This window comes from Indicator indicator, chromosome 9, assembly GCF_027791375.1.
Source record: "Indicator indicator isolate 239-I01 chromosome 9, UM_Iind_1.1, whole genome shotgun sequence".
NCBI classification, from domain to species: domain Eukaryota; kingdom Metazoa; phylum Chordata; class Aves; order Piciformes; family Indicatoridae; genus Indicator; species Indicator indicator.
In genome coordinates this window covers 18,559,948-18,573,092 of record NC_072018.1, presented here as the reverse complement: position 1 = coordinate 18,573,092, position 13,145 = coordinate 18,559,948, and the positions used below count along the sequence as shown (strand labels likewise).

General features: G+C 39.9%; 1 protein-coding gene across 6 annotated transcripts in view; it reads left to right on the top strand.

Moving 5' to 3' along the window:
- DST (dystonin) overlaps nucleotides 1-13,145 on the top strand; it is a 292,306-nt gene that overhangs the window by 196,158 nt on the left and 83,003 nt on the right. For all 6 annotated transcript variants that reach the window (XM_054383861.1, XM_054383860.1, XM_054383865.1 and 3 more), the window contains 9 exons: nucleotides 1,753-1,876; nucleotides 2,879-3,087; nucleotides 3,357-3,674; nucleotides 3,845-4,011; nucleotides 4,537-4,693; nucleotides 4,964-5,090; nucleotides 9,504-9,566; nucleotides 10,605-10,840; nucleotides 12,395-12,524. In XM_054383861.1, coding sequence (XP_054239836.1) covers nucleotides 1,753-1,876; nucleotides 2,879-3,087; nucleotides 3,357-3,674; nucleotides 3,845-4,011; nucleotides 4,537-4,693; nucleotides 4,964-5,090; nucleotides 9,504-9,566; nucleotides 10,605-10,840; nucleotides 12,395-12,524 — 1,531 coding nt within the window. The remainder of the gene's footprint in view (nucleotides 1-1,752; nucleotides 1,877-2,878; nucleotides 3,088-3,356; nucleotides 3,675-3,844; nucleotides 4,012-4,536; nucleotides 4,694-4,963; nucleotides 5,091-9,503; nucleotides 9,567-10,604; nucleotides 10,841-12,394; nucleotides 12,525-13,145) is intronic.

Genomic DNA, 13,145 nt, shown 5'->3' with positions numbered 1-13,145 from the left:
TGGTTAGTTGCCTTCTTACAGAAAGCTTTAGGAACCCAAGTATGAGGGGAGTTACATAAATTTTCATGCAGTCTGGAATTGCCAAACATTTTGGTGCACGACACATCACAGGGGACAAACCACAGTGATGTCATAAGAAAACAAAATCCATATTTTGTACTTCTAACAGTGGAACAATTTAGGTGCACTTGTGCTTCCAAGTGCTAAAAAAGTAGGAATAACACTAATTACAATATGAATCTTCATTTAATTTTTTTTGTTCCTTATGCCAAAATGAATTACATCCTGTATAATGCTGATTTTCATGCAAGTAATACAAAGGGAGGGAATACTGGGGTTCTTTTATGGAATGCCTGCATGGATTACGTGCCACACAAAAGAGCACTCAATGAGTATGAACTGAGAAGAAGAGAGATGGTACAACATGTCAAAAGATTCAAAGGAAGAGAAAAAACAAGAGGCTGAAGAAAGCGGGCCAATTAATGAAAGCAAAACAAAGAGTATTTTTGAAGAAGTCAGGTGTTGCAAGTGAAAGCTGTTCCTTGTAGCCAGCACATGCAGCTGATAATCCAGCTAGGCACAGACCTTGGCAGCGTGGTGGGGTCTAATCTTTTTAGCAGGATTAACTGTCCTTCAGAATATTCTTCAATGCCTCTGGCATCAGCTTGCTCACTTTCTGTCATCATAGAAGATTTTCTGGTACATCTTTTGTTTCTTTTTTTTTCCCTCTTTTTTTTTTTTTCCACAAGTACAGGATATTTCTCTAGTGTAAGGAAAAACAGCTCTATCTGAGTTTTACTGTGTCAAGTGGGTCAGCAAGACATACTATGTTCTGGCATACTGTTGTGCTCTGTATACTAGTGCTGAATGTATTGACATCACTTCTTTGTCCTGGCAGGGCAGATAGGATTACCTTTTGAGTCATATGTTCATTTAGTTAGTATGTATCAAGAAATATAAGAGAAGTCCCTTCATTTTCGACTTGGATAAAGTTCATGTGAATGAAAACAAAGATACATCATATACACAACATAGAGGGCTGAAACAATTCAAAGATTACTCATCCTTGTAATGGTTTAAATCAGAACTCAGTCCATGACAACCCTGAAGTACTTTGATACACTGGAGAGAGAAAGCCACTTTCAGAATTTGATTCAGCTTTTCTGTCTTTCTCTTACGACTCCGGAGCTAGTCTCTAAAACTATATTTCTTGGTTAGATTGACAAACCTAGGTAAAATTCTGTGACACTGGCTCCAGGAGATTCCTAAACTCTGAAGAAGGTGATCATCTTAATTTCAAGCTATTCCTCTTTAAGCTACAATATCAGCCTGATCCTTTGTTAGTACAGCTAATGGTGAATGTGTAACTGCTGCTGCTGCTGCATTTTTTCCCCCTGAATTGTCCTCTAATGCTGAGTTGAAATGTTTATTTTTCTTTCGTATAGTATGTGAGTCTGTACAAGTGGTTTTTAAAAACAACTGATCAAAATACAGATTTTGAAGTAACATGAAAGAAATCAGTTGAGTCAGAGAAGTATCGTAAAACAGAACACAAAAAAGATGGTGAATAAAGTAAAACAAGGGCCAGAAGGTCAACAGCAGTCATAGCCACTGGTAAAGATTTTTCTTAAGGAGAGGTCACAAACTGAGTTTATTTCCACTACTATGTTTAGGCTGTATGGCATATTTCAAGCCTTGCAAGTGTTGTTAGCTGTGTTGAAAACCATAATTTATAACTGTGGAATGTTACAGGTTCTTCAAGGACAAGTGTCTAACCACCAAATTGCTGTAGAAAAACTGAAGAAAGCTGCTGAAGTGTTACTGGAATCAAGGGGAGAGTTGACACCAGACAAAGATGAGATTCAGAAAACACTGGGTAAAATATTTATTTCTCTTGGTACCTCTTTTTATCACTTGTGTCTGCCTGCAGGTACTGAAAAAGACAAAACACAGTTTTCACATTCTTGCGTAGTTATCTGCTGCAGCATGTTCCTCCATAGGCTTTAGGGAAATCTCTGCTCCAGTGCCTGGAGCACCTCTTCCCCGTCTTTCTTGTCAGACCTTGATGTCTGGAGGGTGGTTTTTCACCCTTTTCTTTTCCCTTACTTTTCAGTCCCAGGCAGTATTTTCCCCTTTCTTAAATACATTTTTTCAGAGGCACCACCAGTTTGGCTGAGGAGCTTAGCTATGCCCTGTTGTGAGTAGGTCAGAGCTTGCTGGAGCCATCCATGTCTTCCATGGCGCAGCCTCAGACCTCTTCTCACAAATGCCAAAAGCCCTTGCTTCTAGCAAAAACCTTACTACCTACAGCCAATATTCTTTCCTCCCAGTTGTGAGAAGTAGCATACCATTCACCGCTGTCTGAAGACAATCACACAGCTGTGTCTTAGTGGAATCCTGTAAGTAGCTTACAGAACAACAAAATGAAACAACTGTGAGCTGGCCTCTTTGGAGTCAGTGATGACACTCCATGGAAAGTATATGGAATTTGTAACTTTCACAAGCTTGTCCCAAAAGTGTTGAAGGTCTAACAAAGAATTACCTGGAAGAACCTTTCAGCTCTAGTAGGAACATAGGGGACATAATTGTAGAAGAGCTGTCTTAACACTGCACTATTTTATTTCTCAGGAACAGTCAACAGCTGTTAGAAGCTTCCAACAGCTGAGGAGTACAGATGTAAGCTGCTCCCTCATTTCCCTTTTACAATGGGCTTCCAGGCTCTATTTGAAGGATTTGATGTTTTTACTGCATAAGGCTGAATTTTGCTTCTTTCTGATATAGGCAATTTTTGACACTTACCTGGTTGAGAACTGCTAAAATGAGTTTAAAGCTTTGTTTAGCCGAGTGAAAATTCTGCAATATATTTTCTCTTTATCAGATGATGTTGTGAAGAGGTATGACAATTTATCCAAGTCTGTGAATGAAAGGAATGAGAAACTTCAAATAACTTTGACACGATCCCTAAGTGTGCAGGATGGTTTGGACGAAATGCTGGATTGGATGGAAGGAGTTGAAAAGAACCTTGAAGAACAAGATCAAGTGCCTTTGAATTCTGTTGCTATTCAGGATATTATTAGTAAAAGCATTGTAAGTAGCATTTTCTGAAAGTATGAACATTTGCTTGATAATTCAAATATCAAAAATAATTCAAATCCCAGTTAGACACCTCTAATGGGTTCAAAATGTACTTAATAAGGAGGACTGTGTGAAGTAAAACGGCACATGAGGATTTTTGTAGCTGAAATAGATCTGTACTAACTGTTGAGCTGTACTGATTTGCTTTTTCATATCATGAACCACTTTCAATTCTTAAAATTTAGTTACAAGGAATACAAAGCAGTCCTTGCTTGTTTCAGATGCTAGAACAAGACATTGCGGGTCGTCAAAGCAGTATAAACACTATGAATGAAAAGATGAGGAAGTTCACAGAAACAGCAGATCCATCCACTGCATCCACACTGCAAGCTAAAATGAATGAACTCACAGGACGGTTTTCTGAAGCAAGTAACAAGCATAAAGAGAAGCTTATGAAAATGGAGGAGTTGAAAACTAAAGTTGAGTTATTTGAAGGTCTTTCAGGAAAACTTCAGTCATTTATAGATGAGAAAAACCAGGCGCTCAGTGAGACAGAGGCACCAAGAAAGGATGTTAGCGAAGTGTCTCAATATATGCAGGTACTGCACCATTCCATTTGGATATACTGTGCATTTCTAATGTAACTCATCTAAGTGATTGAACAAGTAGTGCATGCTTGTTTCCCAACTTTGGTTATCTAAAATCAAGAGTTTGATTTTGAACAAGTGATTGTAAAGTTTAACGTGAATAATGTAATCCTATTTGGCAGGAAGCTAGTGTAGAATTGGCACAACATAAAAAGGATCTGGAAGTTTTGCAGCAGCTTCTTGAAGAACTTTCATCCCATGCTCTTCCTGGAGATAAGGCATTGGTATTAGAAAAAGTAAATACTTTGTCAAAGAGATTCAGAGAGGTAGAGGAAACTGTAAAGGAAAAGTAAGTCAAATTCTTAAAATATTTCTGTGTGAATGTTGTGATGAGAAGCTACTGTCTTGTATGCAATTTAAAGAGATTGTGGTTAACCATAGAGTAGAGATATTTTTTTATTAAAAAAAAAAGATTGTATTTGGAAATGCCTCTGTGGTTAGTCTATCTGGTTCAAGAGCTCTAGTGTGAGCTGTGAAGACAATTCTCAGATTTTGTCACGTTCACAGGAGTCCTTTCAGTCCTAGGAAAACCCTGCTTCTCCCCTTCTCTGACAGAATAGAAATCGCTATTTGTGTGAATTGATTTTGAGTACCATTTGAAATCAGGCTACAGAGGAAAACTGGAGAAATTATTGGAACTTCCATATAAGTTACCTGTACAGCAAGACTTAAGTTTTCCACATTCTGCTCATATCTGTAAAACCAGTCTTTGTGACTTTTTGAATTTAGAATAGCAATATCAGATTGATAATGTCTGTTGATTTAATTACCAGAAGGAATACTGACATTCCTTTAATTGTCTGTAATTGTCTAGAGAAGAAGATGTATCATCCTGTCAGAAACAAATGGATACTTTTGAGCTCCTTGTAGATTCATTAAAGAAATGGATAAAAGAGACAACAGAACGAATTCCAGCAGCACAGCCCTCTCTGAATACAGAGGACTTAAAGAAACCTCTGGAAGATACATTGGTAAGATGTTGTGAAGGAGAAGTGAAATGTAGTTGAAGCAAATAAGACATCTATTAGTAACATAAAAGTATAGACTTAAGGAATAAGCAGTTGCCATAATTGGAACCAGGGAGCTCGCACTCTGCATTTACATTCCCATTCCTTTTGCATGTTCAGATATACTGCAGGGGATTCCCAAGCATCAGGGAAGGGTTGTTCCTTTCTATACGTTAGATCTTTTACATCTGAAATAAGTTTTGTAATGTACAAATGACTGTCTTTCTTAACTAGAATTTGAAAGATGAATGGACTTTAAAAGCACCAGAAATGCAGAAGATGAATAGCAGAGGAACACTGCTGTGTAATCTTATTACTGCTGTGACTTCTCCTGCCAAAATGAGAGCAGTTGCAAAATCAGGTATGCATTTGTATAATCTGGTAAGCCTAGCATTTCAGGAATTGTTAAGACCTTTAAAACAACAATTAAAATATTTCAAGCTTGGATTAGCTTTCTAAATATTGTGGCTTGTGAGAAGACAGTTAGCCATGTCTGTTCTGACTGTTCTTCATTGTGACTCTCATTTAAACTAACTTGTAATTCAGTACGTTTTGATTGCTTTACACTGCCAAAATGGCATAGCAGTGCTTTAATGTAAATGATTAACACGTCCTAAAGCTGTTACTTCAGTACATAATTCCCAGATAATGAAAAAAAATTAACAGTATCACAGTTGCCTTCACATTATTTCAGAAAGCTTGTGATAATGAGAAACTTATTCTGGTTGGTGTTCAGTGCTTCACTTAGCTACCAAGTCTGTAAGCAGGACAAATACAAATCCTGCTTTTGCAAACACTGGTGTACCTGCACTTCTTTGCTGTTACCGAGATGCTTCTTTAATGGCCACAAGGCCATTCTGTGTCACAGGATGATCACAGGATGTCAGGGGTTGGAGGGGACCCAAATAGATCATCCAGTCCAACCCCCCTGCCAGAGCAGGACCATACAATCTAGCTCAGGTCACAGAGGAACGCATCCAGATGGGCCTTGAAAGTCTCCAGAGAAGGAGACTTCACAACTTCTCTGAGGAGCCTGTTCCAGTGGTCTGTGACCTGTACAGTGAAGCAGTTACCCCTTGTGTTGAGGTGGAACCTCCTGTGCTGCAGCTTACATCCATCACAGGGAGCAAGTGAGAAGAGCTTGTCCCCTCCCTCCTAACACTCAGCCCTCAGATATTTATAAACATTTATTAAATCCTCTCTACGTCTTCTCTTCTCCGGACTAAAAAGCCCCAGGTCCCTCAGCCTCTCCTCGTAAAGCATGTGCTCCAGTCCCCTAATCATCCTCATAACCCTCCTCTGGACCCTCTCCAGCAGGTCCCTGTCCCTCCTAAATTGGGGAGCCCAAAACCGAATGCAGTACTCAAGATGAGGTCTCCCCAGGGCAGAGTAGAGGGGGAGGAGAACCTCCCTGGATCTGCTGGATACACTCTTCTTAATACACCCCAGGATCCCATTGGCCTTCTTGGCCACAAGGGCACACTGCTGTCCCATGGACAATTTGTTATCTACCAGAATTCCCAGGTCCCTCTCCATGGGGCTGCTCTCCAGCAGATCACCTCCCAACCTGTAATGGTGCAGTTTATTATTCCTCCCCAGATGCAGTTGTCTGGGGAGTCTGCACTTGTCCTTGATGAACCTCATTTGGTTCCTCTGTGCCCAGCTCTCCAGTCTGTCCAAGTCTTGCTGGATTGCCACACAGCCTTCAGGTGTCTCAGCCAAGCCTCCCAGTTTGGTGTCATCAGCAAACTTGCTGAGCAGACCTCAGTTCCCTCATCAATGTCATTGATGAAGATATTGAACAGGACCCCCAGCACTGATCCCTGGAGGACTCCACCAGTTACAGCTCTCCAGCTGGAGCTGGCACCATTGATCACCACTCTTTGAACTCTATCTTGTAACCAGTTCCTAATCCACCTTACTGTCTGCTCTTCCATTCCACACTTCCTGAGCTTGCTCTCTAGGATGTCATGGGAGATGGTGTCAAAGGCCTTGCTAAGGTCAAGGTAGATTCCATCCACTGGTCTCCCCAGATCTACCCATTCAGTTATGGCATTGTAAAATGCTATCAGATTACTCAAGCGTGATTTCCACTTGGTAAATCCATGCTGATTACTCCTGATAACCTTCTTCTCTTCCAAGTGCCTTGAGATGCCCTCCAGAAAGAGCCACTCCATCATTTTTTCAGGGATGGAGGTGAGGCTGACTGGCCAATAGTTCCCTGGAACCTCTTTTGTGCCCTTTTTGAAGACTGGAGTGACACTGGCTCTCCTCCAGTCCTGAGCCATCTCTCCTGTCTGCCACGATTTGGCAAAAATGACGGAGATTGGCAGAGCGATAACATCAGCCAGTTCTCTCCACACTCTTGGGTGCATCTCATCAGGGCCCATGGACTTGTGAATATTCAACCAAGCTTGCTTTATGTGTTTGCTTGGTCTGGCACACCAAACAAACACATAAAGGTTTGCAGAGTTATGGAGTCATTGTTAGAAGGGTGATGAGACATCTTTTATGTAAAAAGTAAGCCAGGTGAACCTAGTCATTCCAGTATCATGACATACGTAATAGTCAGTAATAAATCAGTCAGTATTTTAGTTCAGTCAACAGCACACAAAGGAACAAGCTCAATATCCCAGTATGACTTTCATGGGCCAAAATGTATTTCTAGTCTGGAGCTTCAGTTAAACCCTTTTTACTAGCAGCAGATGTCTTTCTTTGAATTTATGTACTCAAGTGTTTAAATGGTAATTTGTTTTACAGAAACCAGTAGTTCTGCTAAGTATCATTCAAACCATAGTTAATGGCATGTGGTACCTAGGGCATTGTAATAGCCATAAGCACATTTTCAGTCAGTTTTTCAACCGACTAAATCTGGAAATAAATTTAAGTGTGTTGGCCTTTATTGGTCATCTGCAGAGGACTGGGAGGATGGGGACTGGCAGAGAACCGCTTTTTAGAAAGAGCAGAACACTTTTCTTTCACATGGCTCTGTAGTAACTGCCTCTGGTTTTGTTCTCATTTAAATTTTAAATAAAAATCTTTCAAAGAATATCTTGGAACCTTATGTGGGATATTTGGGCTCCTTTCTTTGCCGCTTTCTCTGTTTCTATGCATGCAGATAGAAAAAAAATTGAGTAACTAGCCTATAAGAGCAGCTGTAATCCTCCAGACTAGAGTATTTGCACTCCTAGACAAGAGCTGTACTGTGTATCACTTAATCACAGTTATAAATACTGGAGTCCAGCTAATAGAGCATGAAGATTTACAAGGCCCTGACCGGGGCCTGTGACTTCTCTTATCTGGTTTGTTTTCTCTTGCCATCCTCCAGCTGCCATTAATATGGTCCTCACTGTCCAGCTGGTGCTGTGGGCTGGGTGCATAGCCTTTTCCAAGGCAACCGTTAATCTTTCTCTGTTAATTGCTCATCTGGGAATACATATGTGCAGGAGAGTGGGAAATGATTGTCTTTGCAGTTCTCTGTGGTTTGACCACATGCCCCAGCTCTGTGGCCTGACACCATTTTACAAAGCCCATGTAGCCCTGTTTCCAGAGGCTTTGAAATTCTATTAGGCTGAGTGGCTGCCTCTGAGTAATACGCAGAGCTTTAGGTGTAATAGTAAGGGCTCCATGTTGCAATCCCCATCATGGAGCATGTGCTCAAGTCATGCTCATGACAGGTGTCCTGCTGGTTTAGGCCCAGCTGGCAAATGGGCAGCTGAGCCCCATGCAACCACTGGCTCACTGCCCCCCACTCCCCACTGGGACTGGGAAGGAAAATCAGAAGGAAATTTCAAAACCCAGTGGGCTGAGATAAGGATAGTTTAATAGAACAGCACAAAGGGAGAAGAAACAATGTTGATAACAATAATGCTAATGAAATAATACATAAGTGGCAGTAACTGCAGTGCTCATCAACCCCTACCCGTAGCTGCCCTGCTCAAAACTCACCCCTCACCCCTGTATAACAATAATAAGGTCTGTGTGGTATTGACTATCGCATTGGCTGGTTCTGTTGGGTATCCTCTGTGTGGTCCTTCCCAGGTGTCCTATCCAGGACAACAAGATAGGAGGGACTTGTCTGGCTGGTATCGGGGGCTTCTTCTGCAAAGGTGTGGTGCTGCAAAATTATAGAACCATTTTGGTTGGGAAAAGATCCTTGAAGGTCATTGAGTCAAACTGTTAACCTAACACTGCCAAGTCCACCATTAAACCATGTCCCTAAGCACCATATCAACACATCGAAATACTTACAGTGATGGGTAACTCAGCCGCTTCTCTGGTGGGTAAAGGCGGCTTTGCAATGACCACTCCGAGTGTCTTTGCTGTTTGATGTTTAGTGCCGTCCTCACTGTCTCAGCATTTGCCAGCTGGCCATCTCCCAGGCCATACCCAGACATGGCTAGGTAAAAACATATTCTTGGTAGACAGTAGGGAACAGTTTCCTTTTGAGGAGAGGAAGGAAGTGATATTAGCCATATGGCTTCACAGCTAGGGCACAGACCTTTGTCCACTAGTTGTTCATTTATCATACTGTTGTGAGTGGTAGGATGACTTATACATGCATACACTGCATATATGTGGTACCACTTAAAGTACTAGCTGGCTGGGGAAGCTTAGAACATAAACCAACCTTAAATTGCTTTAAAGAAAATGCTGTTAAAAGGTTAGCATTCAGATATTTCTTTAATGTTATTATGAGAGCTGTGTAGAAGAGGAAATAGAGTGCTGGGTTTTTGGTGGTATGAAGGCCTACTTCATCTCTCTTGATCTACAGGTAGCACAATGTTAAATGGTGAAGGAGGAGCTCCAGGAACTCAGGATTTCCTTAAAAATAAAGGTCAGTAAAAATTTCAGGATGTGATAAAGAAATATACTATATAAATACAAACTTAAATATGTAAGTATTTCTTCAATGTACATAAATCTGCTTGTAGCAGTCACTACTAGGCTAAATTTCACATCATCATCACCATAGAATCATAGAATAATAGAATCAGTCAGGGTTGGAAAGGCCACAAGGATCATCTAGTTCCAACCCCCCTGCCATCATGCATCGCAACTATATTGACTAGAACATGATACTAAAATCAATTGTAGAACTACCTATCTTCAATATTGGTTGTGAAGACAGGTCATATCTGGCTATTTTATGAGTTAATATGTACTCCTATAAATGTATACAGGGATAGCTGTTTTAATATAACATGTGGCTTTTGAGAAAATTCTGCTATGTGTGGATGTGGCTTTTTAACACTCACCAGCGTTCAAAACACAGAAACGTATATATACAAAGGCACCTACTTTACATACATCTGTATCACTGTGTGACCAACCTCTTTACAGAAACAAAGGACCTTAAATGGGAGTTTTGCACGTGCTTATACATAGCCACATACCAATTCCTGAGTCTGCAGTGTCCCTTCTTCTAAATTAGTTTATATAGTAGTCTGCCTGCTTCTGCTCTCTTAGTGATAAAACACATTTATAATGGTATGTGAATGTGAAAAAAATATTCTTGCAGTACTGTTAGGCTCTCAGGCAACTAACTGAACTGTAGTCCAGTATACTTTTTTGCCATGGACTTGTTGGTTAAAATACTGAAATAGCAATGAGTAGAAAGATTGAAAGGTATTTATGTAACTGTGTGTATTAATGTAATGGTTTCTGTGAAATCAGAAACTCTTGCAAATAGGTGATTCGGATACAGTATTACCACCTTTAGTGTGAAATGGAAATAACTAATACATTCAGTGACTTCTTATTTGGAGGGCTGTTGGCTATTGTATCTCAGAGTAGTGTATAGAAGTTGTTGAAGTCTATTGTTTGAAGGGTTTGTAACTTCTAATGTAGTCTTTGTGCATCTTTCCTTTTACAGAGCTGACAACTGTTCAACAAGCTATGTCTGATGTAAATCACAGTTATGAAGATTTGGGAGTTTCATTGAAGGAAAAGATTTCAGAACTAGAAAGTATGCTTTCAAAAATGCAGAATATTCAGGAAGAATCGACCTCAATGATGCAGTGGTTGCAAAAAATGGACAAAACTGCATCAGATTGGGAAGCTGCTCCAACCGATAGTGAAGCGGTTAAAGCCCAAGTTGAGAAACATAAGGTACTTTGTGCCTTCAAAAAAAGTACTCTTTCTTGCACTTACTGGGCAAATTCTCTTTGAACAGCCAGTATCTCAGCTTAGCTTAATGTTGCAGAGAGTATTTATGTGATCCTTGTAAGCATACCAGTCAGGCTTACAGCAAATCTGTCAGACTGCCAGTGGAGTGAAAGGAGCACCGGAGTTGTACAGGTTAGAAAATAATAATTCTGTGGCCAGTATAAATAGGTAAGGTTATATTAATTATGCAATAAACTTTTCTGATCTTCTTAGTGGTTTTAGAGAGATATGCTGGATTGCTTGTAAGATCTGAAGGGCTGTATCTATCCAAAAGCTGTTTCTGCAGCTGCTGGTTCACTGACACTCCACAGAACTCGGGGTCTATGCAGCTGCAGTGGCTTATGCCTACTCCAAGGCAGTGTTTTTCTTCAGCAGCCGTGTCATGCTTGTTAAGTTATATGCTGAATACCAGCCTCTGCCCCTCCTTTTTAGTTGATATGAGAAAACCACTGAATCAGCAGTAAGCTTCTGTCCTGTCATAAAATGCAAATGTGTAAAGCTTCATCTAAAAAGGGAATCACTTATCTGTGGTTGTGGATAAAGAAGGACAGAATTTGATTCAGCAAGGTTCTTGTTTCATGTTTGAGGAGGTTACCCTTAAAAAAATAACCTGAACTAACTTTCTTCAGATTTGGGTAACATTCAGTCCTAAAACTCAGATTAAATATGATAGAAAACTAACTCCTTAATTTTTAACAGAGAATGTACAAAACTAACATGACCATCTTACTTCCAGTGTAGTAATAGAAGAGTATTCACAGATAGTTGGAAAACAGAGAGAGTGCTTAGGTAAGAGTCTTTGTTCTGATGCAGTTGGACCTTTTACTAAAGTTCTAATTCAAGCACATTTTGTTCAGTGTTTATTTTAGTGGTGTTTCTGTAAAGAAAATGGGACAAGCTTTGTTACTTCAAAATATTAATAAAAGAGCTGTTTGTGAGGCATATAAGGACGGTTCACTTGTGTCTGTAAAAATAGCATGAATTATGAATTGCTGGGCCATTTCAGTCTTCTGCTAGGTCTATACTTTAACCTATGGTGCTCTTTGAACTATGGTCCTAGAGGATCTACAAGAAGCAGTCTATCTGTGATAGCAGGACTTCCATGGAGGTGACTGAAGCAAAGCCATGCTCCTCTCTGTTGGTGCCACCTGGGCTGTTGCTGCTGTTAACTGTACTGTGTATTAGTCAGTTTGCCTTTTGTAAAAAAGCAGATCCCAAGAGTATGTGAATGTGGTGGGACCTAGTGGATCTTGTTTATTTGAATTATTCTAGTTCTGTCACTGGTTCAAATTAAACAATACTTATTAATATAGTTTAAATCTGTCACTTCCCGTAAAAAAGTGGCCAGCAGCATAATGTCATTATAAAATATTTCCTATATAAATGTTAGATATTTGTTGTTCATGCTTGGCATCTCAGTATTATGGACTTCAAACTTTACACTTTAGTCTTCTCATTTAGTCTCTTATTTATTTCTTTTATCGCTTGAATTTGCAGCTTTTTGAAACTGAATTAAAGCAAAGTGCAAATAAAGTGCAGGAACTAAAGGACAAAGTGACAGAGCTGTTGGAGAAGAATCCTGATTCTCCTGAGGCACCCAAGTGGAGACAAATGTTGGATAAAATAGGTACTTCAGTAAAGCTGTGTTACAGCTCAGACCAATTTGGAAATTCTTTTATTATGAGTATTTTACTGTATTAATCAGTCATTAGTATTTTTAATATCTTGCTTCCTCCTACCCCTTAAATTCTATGGAAATAAATCCCTTTACAAAAAATGTAAATGTAGAGTAACTCCACTGATGTCCATGGGCTTTGAACTTATATGAGTGCAATGGAGAGAGGCTGTAGCTTGAGAGGGCTTTATCTTTTTCAAACAGTGTGCAGCTAAAATTTGACTGGCCAGTTACTGCTCCAGATACATACATTATTATTCTTACAAAATATAACAAGTTCATTCTAGTTTCATATAAAGAACAGTAGGAGTTGTTGGTAATGCACTTCTGCATGCTTTCCCCCCATTTACTAGAGGCTTTGGTCATTTTGACAAGACAACTTGAGTAGTGTTAAAAGGGAGTTAATACAGAATGAGCAGTGGTCAAAGACAGTGAAATGGCAAAAGAAACTGAAAATGCACAGATGAAATTCAAGGGCAGGGAGAGTTAGCAAAGCATCAGAGATGGATGAGCAAGTGATGACAGTATCAGACCTTAAGATTCAGTGGCTTCTCTAGAACTTGCTTGCAGCAA